Source organism: Haliotis rufescens, unplaced genomic scaffold (assembly GCF_023055435.1).
Source record: "Haliotis rufescens isolate VD_foot unplaced genomic scaffold, xgHalRufe1.0.p SCAF_13, whole genome shotgun sequence".
Lineage (NCBI taxonomy): Eukaryota > Metazoa > Mollusca > Gastropoda > Lepetellida > Haliotidae > Haliotis > Haliotis rufescens.
In genome coordinates, this window is record NW_025963813.1 from 12014360 (window position 1) to 12032314 (window position 17955).

At 41.5% G+C, this 17955-nt stretch overlaps 2 protein-coding genes across 3 annotated transcripts in view; one reads left to right on the forward strand and one right to left on the reverse strand.

The window, feature by feature from the left end:
- LOC124139143 overlaps nucleotides 1–10051 on the forward strand; it is a 39549-nt gene extending 29498 nt beyond the window's left edge. Inside the window, exons 20-23 of the mRNA XM_048394193.1 lie at nucleotides 1165–1269; nucleotides 3841–4001; nucleotides 6372–6443; nucleotides 8086–10051. Coding sequence (XP_048250150.1) covers nucleotides 1165–1269; nucleotides 3841–4001; nucleotides 6372–6443; nucleotides 8086–8241 — 494 coding nt within the window. The 3' untranslated portion in view covers nucleotides 8242–10051. The remainder of the gene's footprint in view (nucleotides 1–1164; nucleotides 1270–3840; nucleotides 4002–6371; nucleotides 6444–8085) is intronic.
- Nucleotides 10052–14641: 4590 nt separating this feature from the next.
- On the reverse strand, nucleotides 14642–17596 carry LOC124139144. 2 transcript variants are annotated; one of them, XR_007220333.1, is made up of 4 exons: nucleotides 16683–17596; nucleotides 16113–16214; nucleotides 15349–15502; nucleotides 14642–14962 (listed from the first exon to the last, which is right to left on the reverse strand). XR_007220333.1 is itself a non-coding variant. In XM_048394195.1 (4 exons), the coding sequence occupies exons 1-4, from the start codon at nucleotides 16584–16586 to the stop codon at nucleotides 14710–14712; spliced, it is 549 nt and encodes a 182-aa protein (XP_048250152.1). In that variant the 5' UTR covers nucleotides 16587–16643; the 3' UTR covers nucleotides 14642–14709. The 2 variants fall into 2 exon arrangements, 1 of the variants encoding a protein (XP_048250152.1); XM_048394195.1 differs by lacking the exon at nucleotides 16683–17596 and adding an exon at nucleotides 16547–16643.
- Between the last annotated feature and the right edge of the window lie 359 nt (nucleotides 17597–17955).

Sequence of the window (17955 nt, forward strand, 5' to 3'; positions counted from 1 at the left end):
GTCCTAACTTGTCATCCTAAAATTGACAACATCATGAACATGTCATTTGTCACTCACAAAATATGTGAGGTTGGTGAAAGTGGCTGTTGCTATGGTAACTCTCAAATAAGGCCACCGCCTCCGTGGTCTAGTGGTAGAGCGTCCGCCCGGAGAGCGGAAGGTCAAGAGTTCGATCCCCGGCCGTGTCATACCAAAAGACGTTAAAAGATGGTACTTGTTGCTACCCTTTCTGGCGCTCGGCAAACTGCGGCATGGTATTTCAGTGGGCTAGCACTATACATCGGCATCAGTCCGGACTAGTACAAGCAGCCACACACACACACACACGTGCATGCACTTCACTACATAAGTGCAATAATCTTGGAAGCGATGTTAAACCCAATATCACCTCACCTCACCTCACCTCAAATAAGGCAATTAGAATCTACCGAATCATTTAGTCAAACTTTATTCATTCCACAGTAATCAACTGCTGAGCTGGGTTTGGTGCTGACAAACTTTGAAACATGATCATAGCTAACCAGGATTCAAACCCACGATCATAGGCTTCTGTCACTCTTAAGGCATTGGCATACTAGAAGGCAAGGGAATTAACTGACTATTAAAGTCCAGTTTACACCCTTGCCAAACGTGGCTGGAATCTCCAGGCTCTATCGCAGGGCCACCAGTGGCTATTACGAGTTATGTCCCTTCTCTGTCCCTCCTATTGACCAATCAGATTCCACCTCTTATATCACTTGCATTTGCTTCAAACAAAATGGCGGTGCCCAGTCAAGACAATCGGATCGACAATCAAGATCTGTATTGTTATAATACAGTCTTACCCCGCAAAGTGCAGCAAATCACTTGAGTATGCTTACGAAGTGGATGTCTTGTTCCTAACACAATTTTGATCTGACTCCACACATTCGTTGGTCCAGCCAAAATGTAACTCCGGGATTCCAGCCTAGTTCGGCAAGGGTGGAAACTGGACTTTTATAGTCAGGTAACGCCCTTGTCTCAGGAAGATGATCAGAAGCTTAACGAATTCACCATTTTTCATGAAAACCACTGCATTAAGTCATTTCTATTTTAAGAATATGTACCTCACAATCATATTACATACTCTCAATGCAGACCAGAAAACGACAATGAATGATGTACTCTTTTTTCTCCAATTTGTAGCCTCATCAACGTTCAAGAGCTTAGGTGACAAAACAAGTGACAGTTTGTCCCCATCAGATGTTGTTCCTGGGTTGAAGACTGAAGATGGCAATGATGTCATTGACAGTAAGGAAACAAAAATGATTAAAATGCAACATGGTGACATCAAATGCTTACTCAAAATATGTCTTCTGTCAGGAAACAGCATGTGCCACCAGTCTACATGAGCTATGACCTCCGGGGGGCACGGGTGGCCCAGTCGTCTAAGGAGCCGCGATTTACTGTGCAGAGTTGCGTCCCTTGGGCACGCCAGAAAGCTATGATTGTGGGTTCGAATCCCGGTTCGCCCCGATTATGTTACTAGGTTTGTCAGCACCATACCCGTGCTCGTTGGTTTCACCGAAGTGGTAAATGTCTGAGACCTGCATCACTTCGGCTTTCCTCCCACATTAAGCTGACACGCCGCGATATAACTGGAATACTTTTAAAAGCGGCGTTAAACCAGACTCACTCACTCACTCACTATGACCTCAGAAAACATTGTCTTTTGGTAGTAAAATATGGATTGCAATTTCATTTCTTGTCATGCTTGACAACATGTTGGCTTGTACTCACACTCTTCAGATTGAAGTATTGTCAAGCATAGTAAGCAATGGAAGGACTGTGTATTGAAATTGTGAAGTGATAACAATTTATGGTGTCCTAAATTACACCTGAAAGAAATCAGATCCTTTTATGACCTTAATGTTAAAAGTTGTACAATATTCTCAAAATAATAATAGTCTTGGTTCTCATGCACTGCCTGCATCATCAAAAGTCTGTCGCACGTTTCGTTTTATTTCCATTTTCCCCAAAAATCCATAACAATCCTAATACTTTAAAACAATGCGAACCAATATAGCATGCAGTTACATCCCTTTACATGTGCACTTCTTCACTGCTCATCTTGGGGCGGTTGAATAGCCTAGTGGTTAAAGCGTTCGCTAGCCACGCCGAAGACCCTGGTTTGATTCCCGACATAGGTACAATATGTGAAGCACATTTTTGTGTCCCCCGCCGTGATATTGCTGGAATATTTCTAAAAGCGGCATAAAACCATGCTCGCTCGCTCACTCACTCACTCACTCACTCACTCACTCATGGTCATGACGGCAAAAGGAGTTATATGCTTGTTTATGTCGGGAGGCCCTTTCACAGGTTGGTGGTACACACTAGTTTGAACAACCCCCCCCCCCCCAAAAAAAAAACAACACTGCCTGCCCGCACTATATTTTGAAAAGTCATTGCCAGAGAACCAATTCTTTTATTTTTTTAAGCCTCATAAAGTAGCAGGACCCAAGCAGCCCCCTTCAACCACTGTTGTATATGTGTAACAGGCATTTGAAGATTTGTTGTACCATGGTTTGTTAATTTGCTCCATGTGGATTGAGTGGTGGACGAGGTTGCAAGTGTGCCATGCTTGAGAATGTTGCTCATGCTTTTGGTCACTTGATAGACTGGTCCAGACTCCAGAGTTTCAGACCACCTTCAGATAGCTGGAATATTGCTTAATGACCAAGTCCCATTGGTTATGTCGAGGCTTACTCAATCATGAGTTGTATTTATTTTCAATCACATTAAGGGTCACGTCAGAACGACCTTTCATCCAACCAATCAGAGCGTCGCTTACCAGATCATGAAAGTCACAGTAGGAATGTGTTTTCTAACCATGCAACCATGAAATATTTAACAGAGGGTATTCTGAACGACAGCTACGGGTTTTATGATTATACCCATACAATCTAGGCCATCTATAAGCCATTCCAGTGTGTTCTTCTTATCAGTTTTAATTTTTTTAATCGAGAATACGTCAAAATATGTTTTGAAGCGTAGTCGCCAGTTTGATAATAGTGTCGTAAAGCTCGAGAAAGCTGCCTTCTGATTGGCTCATGTTGATTTCTTGTCAGTCATTTCATTGGTCGGTCAAAATTCGCGAAAGGTCGTTCTGATGTGACCCGTAATGGGATGTCCTAAGATCTTTGTTTAGCAGAAGCGAAAACTAAGATCTGATTTTAATGAGATTGATTTATTTTTAACTTAGAAGCCTCATCGCCTTACTATTTATGATAAAAAACATTCTGATTACAATCTGATCTTTTACGCAGATACGATACCTCTCTGAGTCAAGATCTGAGGTCCCGTCAAGTGAACACCGAGTCAATATTGACCTCCCAGTCTAAATGAAGGATACATGGGTTCTTCAGCCAATCAGATCACAGCATTCTAAAACGATTTTCTTTCTTTTAATTACCTCCTTTATTCGGAAATGTTGGCCTTACCAACAGAAAACCACCACAGAATATAGATATACACTTGAAAATACATCCTTTGGTTGTAGGTGCCATGGCGCTCAGTAATGACAGGATGTATAGAATATCCAAAATATTCTGAATTTTTTTGCCATTTGAAACCTGTGACCATAATCATTTTTGAGGTACAGAAAAACAGATACGGGGATCTGAAGGCTACGCACACTCGTACTGAAAATTTTTGAAGAATCAATGCTGATTGGCTGATTACACCTGAAGTGACCTCAGATGCAGAGAGGTATTGTCTTGGAGTAAATGATCTGAATTTAAAGAGATTGAATAAATAAGGGACTGAATCAGCTCTGTTCCCAGTGTCTCAACATATCAGTCAGCTTGGATGTTGAATCAGTTACAGAGGCTGGTGATGAGGACAAGCAGACAATGGAAAGTCCGTCCAAGTCACCAGTTGTGAAAAATGTCCGATGTGGGAACTGTAAGCAGCTTGGGCATCCACGGACACACAGTGGTTGTCCCCATTACTACAAACAGTCTGAGGTGGAGCGGAGAGAGGTGGGTGGAGACTGGCAGTGGGAGGCTGGTTTATGGGAGGGGGAAGAGGAATGTTGGATGTTCCTGCTACTTCGGACAGTCTGAGGTGGAGCGGAGAGAGGTTGTGGAGGAGGCCGGTTTATGGGAGGCGGTAGGGCATGGGTGGGTGCCTGTGGAAGTTCCTGCTTCAGACAGTCTGAGGTGGAGACTGGCAGTGGGAGGCCAGTGTTTGGAAGGACATGGGTGGGTGCCTGTGGGAGTTCCTGCTACAGACAGCCTGAGGTGGGGACTGGCAGTGGGAGGCCAGTGTTTGGTAGGACATGGGTGGTGCCTGTGGGAGTTCCTGCTACTTCAGACAGTCTGAGGTGGAGACTGGCAGTGGGAGGCCAGTGTTTGGTAGGGCATGGGTGGTGCCTGTGGGAGTTCCTACTTCAGACTGCCTGAGGTGGGGACTGGCAGTGGGAGGCCAGTGTTTGGTAGGGCATGGGTGGTGCCTGTGGGTGTTCCTGCTACTTCAGACAGTCTGAGGTGGAGACTGGCAGTGGGAGGCCAGTGTTTGGTAGGACATGGGTGGTGCCTGTGGGAGTTCCTGCTACTTCAGACTGCCTGAGGTGGGGACTGGCAGTGGGAGGCCAGTGTTTGGTAGGACATGGGTGGGTGCCTGTGGGAGTTCCTGCTACAGACAGCCTGAGGTGGAGACTGGCAGTGGGAGGCCAGTGTTTGGTAGGGCATGGGTGGTGCCTGTGGGAGTTCCTACTTCAGACTGCCTGAGGTGGGGACTGGCAGTGGGAGGCCAGTGTTTGGTAGGGCATGGGTGGTGCCTGTGGGAGTTCCTGCTACTTCAGACAGTCTGAGGTGGAGACTGACAGTGGGAGGCCAGTGTTTGGTAGGGCATGGGTGGGTGCCTGTGGAAGTTCCTGCTTCAGACAGTCTGAGGTGGAGACTGGCATTGGGAGGCCAGTGTTTGGTAGGGCATGGGTGGTGCCTGTGGGAGCTCCTGCTACAGACAGTCTGTGGTGGAGACTGACAGTGGGAGGCCAGTGTTTGGTAGGGCATGGGTGGGTGCCTGTGGGAGTTCCTGCTACAGACAGTCTGAGGTGGAGACTGGCAGTGGGAGGCCAGTGTTTGGTAGGGCATGGGTGGGTGCCTGTGGGAGTTCCTGCTACTTCAGACAGTCTGAGGTGGAGACTGGCAGTGGGAGGCCAGTGTTTGGTAGGGCATGGGTGGGTGCCTGTGGAAGTTCCTACTTCAGACAGTCTGTGGTGGAGACTGACAGTGGGAGGCCAGTGTTTGGTAGGGCATGGGTTGTGCCTGTGGGAGTTCCTGCTACAGACAGTCTGAGGTGGAGACTGACAGTGGGAGGCCAGTGTTTGGTAGGGCATGGGTGGGTGCCTGTGGGAGTTCCTGCTACAGACAGTCTGAGGTGAAGACTGGCAGTGGGAGGCCAGTGTTTGGTAGGGCATGGGTGGGTGCCTGTGGGAGTTCCTGCTACAGACAGTCTGAGGTGAAGACTGGCAGTGGGAGGCCAGTGTTTGGTAGGGCATGGGTGGGTGCCTGTGGGAGTTCCTGCTACTTCAGACAATCTTGAGCAGAGAGAGTTGAGTGGAGACTGGCAGTGGGAGAGGCCATGGCTTGGTGGGTGCCTAGGAGGTACTGTATGGAGCCCCACTGCTGTCTGTCGGAGATAGAGTCAAGGGAACAGGTTGCAAAGTCAATAATGCCTTGCAGCTTATACTGTTGAATGAATAATAATCTCATCATTGTAAAGTGTTACTGAAGAAATAGTAATGGAAGGTAACATTAGTTTTGTGTCTGCTAGCACATCTTTACCTTGAAGTTTGGTTTGTATTTGTAATGATAATCTGTGATGCTTCTATACCTTTTTGTGTTTGTAAGGTCAACTGGTCATAGATAGTGTAGGACAAATTGATCAGAAAATCATGATGGTCACAACTGGTACAACTATTACAAACATACCGTATTTGATGTAATGAGCGCCCAGGGCCCTCTCAAAATTAGAAATAGGGGGCTCTTATTAGAATATTATTTTGGTGGGAAAAAACAGAGTAGAAAGATAAATTTTCATGGTTTATGCTGACAGTCTGAAATGTTTAAATAAGACAGATATAATTTTCCAGAATTTAATTGCCCATAATTAAGGGTGCATATAACACACAAGTGCGTATTATATGCAAATAAATAAGTCATGTGTACATTGATCAATCGGAAGGGGTGCTAATTGGGATTGTTCACTAGCCAATATATTAGCCAACCGTGGGTGCTTATTATAGCGCAGGCTTATTACGTCGAATACGGTAATGGTTTGCAGGTCAAAAGAATGTATGATACTCCAATTTAGCACAAATGGTGACACTCATTTCTTTGTATCAGACGAAAGCTTCAGAAAATTTGAAGAGAAGGGTTGAAAGAGCTAAAGAAAATGAAGAAGCCCTGGAATTATTGGTGAGCTAAAGAGTCATTCAGAGGATGCAACATTATGCATATTTAAGTATAAACTGTTTTCCACCCCTTCTGTCTGACACTGGTAATGAATCTAGCAAATTGTTTTGTTCAGCAAATTAACACAGCTAACACTGGTCATACATAACAGTATATTAAATATCTCTCTCTCTCTCTCTCTCTCTCTCTCTCTCTCTCTCTCTCTCTATATATATATATATATATATATATATATATTGATGCAGAAAGACTACAATTCATGGCTCTCAAATTGATGTATGATGATGCTAATTTTAAGCTCTTCTGACTGAAAGTCAAGTGAGCTTATTTCATGGCCTGTTTGTCTGTCGCCTGTCATAAACATCTTCTCAGGAACCATTGGACCAATGAAGCAGAAACTTCACATTCTTGTTCCAACTTGACAAACCAATTTGTTCAAGTGGCTCAAATCCGATTTTCAAAATGGCCTCCATGTCGGCCATATTAAAAAAGCTGTTTATTGATATTACTCCATGTTTGTGCAAAATATACTGCATAATAAAATTTGGTACATGAGTAGTTATTAGTGCGGCTCAACACACATTCCAATTTACAAATTTTGACTTGGACCATGCTCCGAAATCCTCTCAAAATGCAAAAATCAAATGCAAAAGTGTCTTCCACTGTAAACATCATCTCCTCAACTTCACATGCTTGTTAATAACTATTATTACATCCCAATTTGTTCAAGAGGTTCAAATCCAATTTCCTACAGCAAATTTTGGCTATCAACTGTTGACTATGTTTCCAGGTGAGCTACAGGGCCAAGGTGCTATTGTTAATAATTTACTTTATTTTAAAGAAATTTTGTTTAAATCTGAGAAAGTATTCTGGATTCAGGGCAAGTGATCATTAACCCCTTTCACTTGCCCAAAATAAAATTAACTTGCCCAAAAATGTAATGATTTCAAAATCTCTCTGGTGCATATGCACTTCACCAAGATACACAGATTGTACACTTGACTGGGTTTAGTAGTGTTACTTTGTCTCAAGGGAAATTGTCCTTAGGACATTAACTTAGGACATAGGTGGGGACAAATCTAGTCATTCTCAGAGGCTATTATTGAACCCCGGGTCATCAGCAAGTACGGTAAAAATTCCCAAATTGGAATTCAAGTTCCCACTTTATCACAGATTATTAATAAGATTACTTCTGCTTTAGTTTACTTGTAGTTCATTGATGAAAAAGTCAAATAAAGAGAAAAGACTTGTTTGCATTATATCATTTTATTCAATATCATAATAGCACTGCATTTAAAAAAGTAAGATTCTTCAACTTTGAGCAAAATGGTTCACAAGAAGTGAACAAATCCTGAAAGTGGTATGCTCCAAGTCCTTGTTTTCAGACAAGGATGGAACAAATCCCGAAAGTGGTAATCTTCAAGTCCTTGTTTTCAGACAAGAAGTGAACAAATCCTGAAAGTGGTAATCTTTGAGTCCTTGTTTTCAGACAAGAAGTGAACAATTCCTGAAAGTGGTAATCTTTGAGTCCTTGTTTTCAGACAAGAAGTGAACAATTCCTGAAAGTGGTAATCTTTGAGTCCTTGTTTTCAGACAAGAAGTGAACAATTCCTGAAAGTGGTAATCTTTGAGTCCTTGTTTTCAGACAAGAAGTGAGCAAATCCTGAAAGAGCGGAAGCAGACCATGCTGGCTCAGATCCGAGCTGAGGCTGAGAAAGTAGAGGAAGAGTTCAGTGACCAGATCCGCCAGCTGAACCAGGTGGTGAAGAGACGGGAGAAGAGGAAGAAGAAGACAACATGATGTATTTGTTGTTCTCCAGACTTTGATGAAGATCATTCTGTTGATCGGAACAATGTACAGGAACTCATTTCACAAAGCGAGTATGTGCGCACTACGATGGTCTGTCATAAGTCTATGTTAAAGTTCAGTCTAACACCTCTGTGTCGAAGTTGAAGGGACCTACATAAGTACTTCGAGTTATCCAAGGTTCGACATTACCGAAAAATAACTTGACATGAAGAATGAATAAATCGAAACGTGCGACAAACAAACAACGACAAAATGAAAAAAATTACCAACAATACTTATGTTATTCATCATTATTGGCAATAATGGCATAGTAATTGAATCAAAGCTCACATTCACCATCTGCATCACGAGCTTATATGAAACTTAACACATGATTAAACGAAATAGGAATCATTTCTGAGTAAACAGTCAAATGTCGGACGAATATTAGTCTAGATCGATTTGACTGTTAATTTACGTTTTTTTAGGTGAAGGAACATCTGATCCAGTTATCCTCCTGATAACACCAGGCCCTTCACAAGATTCATCAATGATGTTGCTAACCGTATTGATTGATTTTGGTATCTATCCGTCATTTTATAACACTAGTGAAACAAAAAGACTATCAACGCAAATCCTTATTCGTGACACATTCCATAATTTGTAGTCACAAGATAAACATGTGACAATCACATGACTCCATTCACTCCTGTGTGTGGTGTTGATCAAATGACCTGTTAATCCCTGGTAGACTCATCAAGTAAACGTTCCTTTTGAGTAAGGAGTCACTGTGTGTGACTAAGAAGACAATAGGCCTTTGACAATGCAGTGGAGATTTCTGGCTTATCAGAGTAAATTTGTGCTGGGCCTGAAAAATAACAACAGTAACTTCCACACATTCAATTCGACAAATGAGAGGTTAAATAATGATGAACAAAGAAGGAATACACAGAGACCAAGCTTTTCCTTAGGGACAACCCAACCCAACAACCTTTGATTTATCAAAGTTTGACACAAGAGTGTTTGACTGTATATGATTGCTTTGTGAAGTGGGCCCCTAGACTCTTTAGATATTGTTGTTTTACCTTTCATGCTTGGAATAACTTGGGTCAGTCATCTTATGAGCCGCAATTTGCTCTGCGGAGTAACATCCCTTGGGCACGCCCGATTATGTTTGTAGGTTTGTCAGCACCATACCCGTCCTCTGGGTTTTTACCACAGTGGTAAACTTGTGAGACCTACATCACTTGGGGCTTTGTTCCCACATGAAGCTGACACGCCATGATGTAACTGAATTACTGTTCAAAGCAGCATTAAACCCAGCTCTCACACTCAGGAATGACGAAGGGAACTGTCGTGAGAGTAGTAATGTGACAGCATGTTAGTGAATATCAAGCTGATGAACAGAGATAGTCTTTTGACCAGTAGAACCATCCACCTTCTGTTGACCTCTTTGAAGACAAATTATATGAAACCTGTCACAGGTTTCAGAGCTCCAGATAAGCTTTTGGCATCGTGGGTATTTTATCCATGCATTTTAAAATAATTGGGTATCCGTCATTCTATCTGGGTATTCAAATTTCTGTTACCCACTAGTTTTTACACATGTGGGTATTTAAGTTAAATATTTAAAAACACTATATATCTAGTCCCTGCAAACTGGTGTCTTGTGGGTTCAAGAGCTTTATACTCAAAACTACCACGATACTTCCACAAGAAAGTGTTATGGCAAATGATCATGATGTAACTGTCATCTTGGAGTTTGGCAAGGTTGACAGGACGCCCGTTTATAATTTCAAAATAAGTTGCTGATTTGCTAATCGAATACGCAGGGTTACTTCACAATATTTTGATGATACGCACAAGTTTTATTTTTGTAGTGTATCTGTAATGTTCATTGCGTATTTGATATGCTTGGATTTTATTTTACTGCGTATTTCAGCATTTCTGATGCGTATTTTACGCAGATACGCAGCTTATCTGGAGCTCTTGGTTTATTTCTATTATAGTGTTATCAAAGTCTGCATGTGAGTTATGGTGGGCCTAAGTTTCAAGTCCCCTTGTATTGGATTTGGGCTAATTTAGACTAAGGATGCCTGGTGACTGGTCACTGTGGCATCTTTAGCCTCCTAAATTACATTCATGGTCACTTTCCAAAATGTGTTTTCCAACATGTGGCCATTTTGACTGGTCCCTGGGTAGGCTCCCTTGGGGCCTCCTCTAAATATGAAAAATGTAGGTCAGTTGAGTGATAAAACCAATTCACTCACACTTATTTGAGTAATTAACATACCTGTAACAGTATTATTGGTGGAATCCTAAAACAGTGGCAAGATCTTATAGTTGTTTGGATTTAGTGTTGTTCTTATTGTTGGTATATCTATCATTATTTTAAGCATTTACAGATCTGTTCCATTGGAATAGAACACCTTTTAAGACACAAAGGACCATTTCATTTTCGAGGGGGAGAAGGGTGCTGGGATTTTATAAAAAAAAAAAAAATAATTGCTTGAAATAATAAAAGAATTACAAGATTGCTGCAAGATGATTTAAACAAAAGCATTAAGGCTAATAGTTTCAATTAAAAAAATATGTGGGTTCTATTTTGCATGTTTAGCTGAAAATATATGCAGTCTTACAGTCTCCATACAAAATCCCAGTTGCCCCCCACCCCGCAGAAACATTATTTTTATTTGTTTTCATCGTCCAGTAGAAATGATCAAGGGGGTAAATTCTTCATAGTGTAAATCATTCATTACCAATTTATTTTCTTGGAGCTCTTGGGCTGACTTTGTTAATAAAAGCAATGTTTGATTTCAGTTCTTGACTTTTGCATTCATTGATGTATGTGTGGGAGTGGAAAGATGCCACTTTTGAGACAATCCATGCATATCATGGTGGTGAGTATTTAGAATGTGATGTAAGCAACTTTGTGCTGACCCACCCATGATCACAAGGCCAATCTGGGGTTGGACATCAGCAGCACTTGGGAGTACTTCTCTGAACTGCAAGTTACAGTGCGCCATCAGTCTGTGCTCAGTACTTGGACAATGTAAACTTGTATTTGGAATTGACTGTCTCCGTGGTCTCGTGGTAGAGCGTCCGCCCGGAGAGCAGATGTCATGGGTTTGATCCCTGGTCGCTTCATACCAAAAGACGTTAAAAGATGGTACTTGTTGTTACCCAGTCTGGCGCTCGGCATGAAGGACCTATAAACAAGGACTGGTCGGCTCGGAGTCAGTATACTGTATCTGAGTGGGGTTTTCATGTTATACTGCGGCATGGTATCTCAGTGGGCTAGCACTATAAATCGGCTTCAGCATGGACTAGTACAAGGAGCCACACACACTCATGCATGTTGCTTTATAAGTGCAATCACCATCACCTGTCCTGTATCTGGAATTCATTTCAGTAGATGTTAGTATACATATTAAAATAGTAACAGCTTCATGAAAAGTTGTGTCCATGTTATATAGAAAATAACAATATTTGTTCATTCGTGTGATCAATGTTTTTATCATAACAAATTCATTGACAAAACCCATACCTGGTAACAGGAGACAGAGCGACGCACGTTAAAGGGGTGGTGTAACAACTCAGTTAACAATGTCAATATTGGGAATGACCACCATTTGCGTTGACACAGGCGAGGCAGCAGTGGTGCATTGAAGACACCTGTTGCATTACCGGCTGGTTCTGGTCCTATTGTAGACGTCATTTCATCTCATCCCAGATGTGTTCTATGGAGGAGGGGTCAGGAAAAATAGCTGGCCATGGCATTACAGCAATGATGTGCTGCCTCACACAATTTTGTTACAACATCTCCAAGTGTGGGCAGGCATTGTCCTGCTGAAACGTGATTTGCACCCAGCATTTGCACAAAGGATAGAACATGATATTGAACAATGTCGTCCTGGTATCATACACCATTCAAATTACCATCAACAATGATGACTTATGTGCTTCTTTCAACAGCATGTATCAATCAACCATAGGTGCTTGATTTTTCTTGAAATGTACCATTTCTAATTCAGCTGTAATTGTTAAAAATTCTAACCTTGCCGGACATAGCAGCTGTTGAAAATAGTCTCTTACTGATTGGATAGATGAGTTCCACATTTGAATTCAAACAGGCCTTTGCTTGACTGCAACATGTGGGGTGATCTAGTTAAATTTGGCTGGCGGGCACTCACTCCTTCCAAAAGTACTGCACACAGTTTAGTACAGATCCTGGTTAGAATAGGTCTTCAGCAACCAATGTTTGTTGTAAAAGAGGGGACTAATGGGATCAGGTAGTCAGGCTATCTGACTTGGTTGATGCATGTCATTGTATCCTAAATTCGTAGATCGATGCTCATGATGACAATCACTGGATTGTCTGGTCCATGTTGTGTGGCGTTAAACAACAAACAAACAGACATTTGATCCACCCCTTACACATACAGAAAAAGGCATGAAATCAGATAGTTAACTGATTGTGGCAGATATCTTCCAGGTCGCTATATAAAAAGAGCATACACAGAGATGTACACAGTAATATATGGAGAATGGAGAATTACTCATATTCAAGATATATTAGATTGGTTCGATGCATAAACAAACATACTGGTATGTTGTGTGAACCAACGCATCACATGTGACATCACAGATCAATGACTTGAGATGCACACTTTGTCTTGTGCAGGATTAGTGTAAATATTGGAAATCATGGGCAGGGGCGGTATTTACAAAGCTTCTTAGAATTCTTAAATCCACAAAGAAATCTTAGTTTCCCTAACAACCAACTTAAGTTTTAAGTAATTTCTTAAGTCATATTCACAGAGCTTCTCAGTGCTTAGTTCTTTGCAGGCTGCCATAGGTATTGTACAAACCACCGCTAGCAAGATGTACTGCAAATATATTCTGAAAAAGAACTAATCAGAAGATACAGGTTAAACAAAAGTGGTATTGAATATGTGACTGGGTTAATTACTGATAAAATATGTCCTAGCACCTCTCGTTTTCATGCCATGACAGGAACTGAAAAGGTTGTAGCAATGCTACATTATTTTGCTACAGACAAAATGCAATTATGCAACGGGGATCACTTGGGTCTTTCCCAATCGTTGGTCAGTCGAGCGATAGAGCAGACAGTGTCAGCTATGTCTGACGCCGATATAGCATCCCAGTTTATTCATTTTCCGACAACGCAATGCGTTTTACAACATCGCTCACTTCCCTGGCATTGTTGGAGTGATTGATGGACCCCTTTCGTGCTTACTGGCGTTCTTTATTGAAAACATCCTTTCGTGCTCACTGACGTTCTTTATTGAAAAAGTCCTTTCGTGCTTACTGACGTTCTTTATTGAAAACGTCCTTTCGTGCTCACTGACGTTCTTTATTGAAAAAGTCCTTTCGTGCTCACTGACGTTCTTTCGTACACATTGTTCTTTCATTTCTGATGACGTCTTTTCGTAACATTTGACTATTAATATTGCGTACTTTTGACATCTATTTCAACTTCGTCTGTTTGTTTTGTATTTTGACCTTTAGTAGTAACATTTAGTTCTTTATTCGTAATAACTGACCTTTATTGCGTACATTTGTCCTTTTTTTCAACTTTGTATTTTTCGACCGAATGGCCGCCCATAGGATCCCATGTGCAGATTATTGCACCATCTGTCGACGAACCCTCATATGTAAATCGTAAACAGTACCACAGTATTAACACACAGCTTGTATTTGATCCAAACAACATGATAATTGACCTTGTTGCGAAGTGGCCAGGCTCCACACACGACTCGAGAATACTCACCGAAAGCGGACTTCATATTCTATTTGAACGACACATCGTGCCAACCGGATGTCACCTACTTGGAGATAGTGGCTACCCCTGCAGAAACTGGCTGCTTACTCCGTACCTGAGACCAAATCCTGGCTCACAAACATCCTACAATCGGTAATATTCTCCTACAATCGTGAACACGCAATCATGAGAGTTATCCCCCTTCAAAATTATTAAGGCATTTAAAATCATTACATGTTGTGGAATTCTGCATAACATCTGCAAGATAAGGAATATCCCATTACCTGACAGTGAGTCCAATGTTCCGGATGACGACAGCCCCCTACGGAGAGAGAGATATTCCTGGACACAACTTGACCTTCCGGAATCACTTTGCAAACACTCACTTTCAGCAGAGACCATATAATCTATTATATGGTCTCTGCTTTCAGTGTGAGTGATAATTCTTCTTTTAATTGAGTAAAACCACTATTTAATTAATTATATTCAACAACAAAATATTTCATTTAAAAAAAACAGTTTATTTTAACAAATAAGAGTAATATATAAGAATCAGTTGAGATTCCCTTTTTTCAAAAATAATTCACAAACAATTTATTACAACTGATTAATGAAATTAATATTGTTACTATATAATTTTCTTCTTAAGACTTAAACATTCAGTTTCAAGTTTAAGTTCTTTGTAGAGTAGCTCATCATAACTTTCCCCCAACAGGAATGTTTGTCTCGAGGACTTTGGCTCCTGGACAGTGCTCCATCCTGCTGGTCTCTTCATGGATCCCTTTGCTGAGGAGGCGGTATCTGGCACTGATGGTTCCGGCTGAGGAGGCGGTATCTGGCACTGATGGTTCAGGCTGAGAAGGCACAGACACTGTTGATGCAGTAGGGACAGCTCCTCCCATGGCCTGGAGTGTCTGCAAGTCGAGTGCTGCCATGTCACTGTATTCACTGTATATAAATGGACAGAAAATATTTTAGTCATTGTTATTTTTGAGTATCTATGTATCTGATTAGGGTAAAAATATGAGGGAATATCTTCAGTCTCAAACAAATGGAGTCATCACTGATTTTAAGTGATCCCTTCAAATACTTTTCACCACAATCTTGCACTTTGCAGGATTTGTTTAGGGGGATAATCAAGATTGGTTCTTCTCTGTCACTGATGTGTTATATAATTTAATATGGATGCTTTTATAGTTATGTGTATGACCAATTATACACAGGAGGTACTTTGCTAACATAATAGTTTTTCATAGCAAATCATTTCAGTAGAGTTAGGCAATATGAATGATTATACTCAATACAAGGGCAAGGGAATACATCAGTAGAATTACCTTGCATTAACTGTGTCAGAAAGGCTGACCACCTGTAGGAGGGATGTGTCCATAGCTGATGGTATTCCAGATATGGATACATTATTCTGCCCCAGAATATACCACACTACCTCTGATGTGGCAGTCAAAGTAGGGCATGGTGATGGATCACCATCTGTCGAAGTAAAAAATTATTGTTACTTACATTAAAAAAATTGAGAAAGTTTTATTCCGAATCAAAGTGTTAAATAATAGAACAACCTTACAATTTGTTTCAAATTTAGGAATCTTTATAAATATGCACATTCATCATGACTAACCTAAGAATTGTATACATATGTAAATTCAAACTTTTAAACTTTTTAAGAATTGATTATACACTGGTGAGTGAGTTAGACGACTGGGCCATCCGTGCCCCCAAGTGAGTGAGTCGTGGGTATGAGTGAGTATGGTTTTACGCCGCTTTTAGCAATATTCCAGCAATATCACGGCGGGGGACACCAGAAATGGGCTTCACACATTGTACCCATGTCGGGAATCGAACCCGGGTCTTCGGCGTGACAAGCGAACGCTTTAACCACTAGACTACCCAACCGCCCGATTATACACTGAATGGGACACCAAAATGTACTTAATGACACCAAATATAATTATTTTTACTTGAAAACTAGCTTAGACAATAATTGTATCACATTAAGATTTCATGTATCTCAGATCTGGTGATTTATGCACTGTAAAACTACTATTACAGTTCAGTGTTGCAAAATGTGAACTACAATAATTACCTGTGCTGATAACACCTTGCTTGCACCGTGCAATTTCTCCCCTGGCTTTACTTTGGATGTTATGCCATTTCTTTTCCACCTCCTCTGGGGCTCTGATGCATCCTATGATTTACATAAAAATATTCAATTCTCAACTGTGTATTGTAAATTTCAGAAATAAACGAATAGGTACTGGATGTGGCACTGTAATATAACTGAAAACCTGTACAAAAACATTTATTTTTTCTTTCCCTGAACATAAATTTATGTATACGTAATACAATAAAATCTAGTTTTATCCAAAAAAATCCTTCCGATTTTAAGTGCGTTGCTGCTGTGAAAATTTGCCAAAATACTAAAATCTGGAATAACAATAGAATTTTGAACAGTATTTGAATCTTAAATATATTTCAATACCAAAAAGTGGCACAAACCATCTTTTTGGTCTGCCGTACCTGTAAATGCTAAGAAGTTTTGTGAATACCGCCCCAGCATATCATGAAAAGAATAAGTCTAGATCTAGATATGTGGACAGTACTCAGGAGTCCAGTCTCTTATAGGGACAGCTTGGTTGAAACTAATAATTGTTACCTTATGACTTATGCAAGTCTATGCCGGAGTGTGACAGAGAGTTACTCGCCTTCATTCCGTGCGGCTACGTGCCGTTTTGCATGGTGCCATCGTCTCTGGCCTAGATCCGCTCTTGGCACGTCCGATAAAGGAGCGTTTGTTTATATTTTCTATGACCTGTTGTAGCGTGACATCAGCTCACGCAGCACTTGCTCTCCAGCTTTCAGCCGTACAACACATAGTTATATTCGCGCATCCATCTATAGTTCGTTGCACCCACCCTGTTATCCTTAATTCCAAGTTATTCAAGCTTTGCAGTTGTCAATTGGTGGAATTTTACTGGAGCATAATGTTTGTATATAATGATGTTGTCATGAATAAAATGTTGCGGATGGGCGGGGTGCTGGTGGACTGCATTACAAGTTACATTTGGCGTCTTGGGATACATCCCAAATTATAAATTATTTAGGATAGGGTTACCCGCTTTACAGCAGGAACCAATTTATCCATTCTGCTTTACAGCAGATGGCTTAGTGTCCGCTTTACAGCGGATGGTCAGCTTGGCAACAATAGTTGCCCTCGCTCATGGTTTGGCAATGGTACTTGCCTGGCAGCGATAGCTGCATAGCAACATGGGGGGTTGCTTGGCAACGGTAGTTGCAGGGCAGCGGGCGCTGCATTGTTAAGCAACATGGGTTGCTTGGCAACGGTAGTTGCAGGGCAGCAGGCGCTGCATTGGTAAGCAACATGGGTTGCTTGGCAACGGTTGCTGCAGTTGGGGTTGCTTAACATGGGTTAAGCTCATTGCCGTAGTCCACCAGTACCTCCACATCCGCGACCATTTCATCCAATGATATCTCTTGTCTTAATTTGAAGCTCCGCTATCATGCATGATGGCGGAGCCTGTCATAATGGAGCCATGTCCTTATATAATAAGCCGTAGGCTGTGCTCCGCCTCCACTCTCCTACCCAGCGTTCCATGCGGCCGGCAGCCAGCTGGCATAGTACCTCTGCCACAGGCCAGCGCCATGTGACGATTCGTCACATCATTCACAGTCCATTCAAGATATTGCATATGCTTTTCATCCGTTTCATGTTTGACAAGTCTACACATTTTCATAAACAAATGTCAAAGAATGGTTAACTTTCATTGAGAAAGTATGCAAATACGTAAAAATCTACTTGTTTTTGCGTAGTTATCCTATGTTTACATTGGTTGTACGGCTCCACGTGCTGTCATCGAAGCCCAACGGAGATCTAGCGACACGGTCACTTTGATGCATAAATAAATATT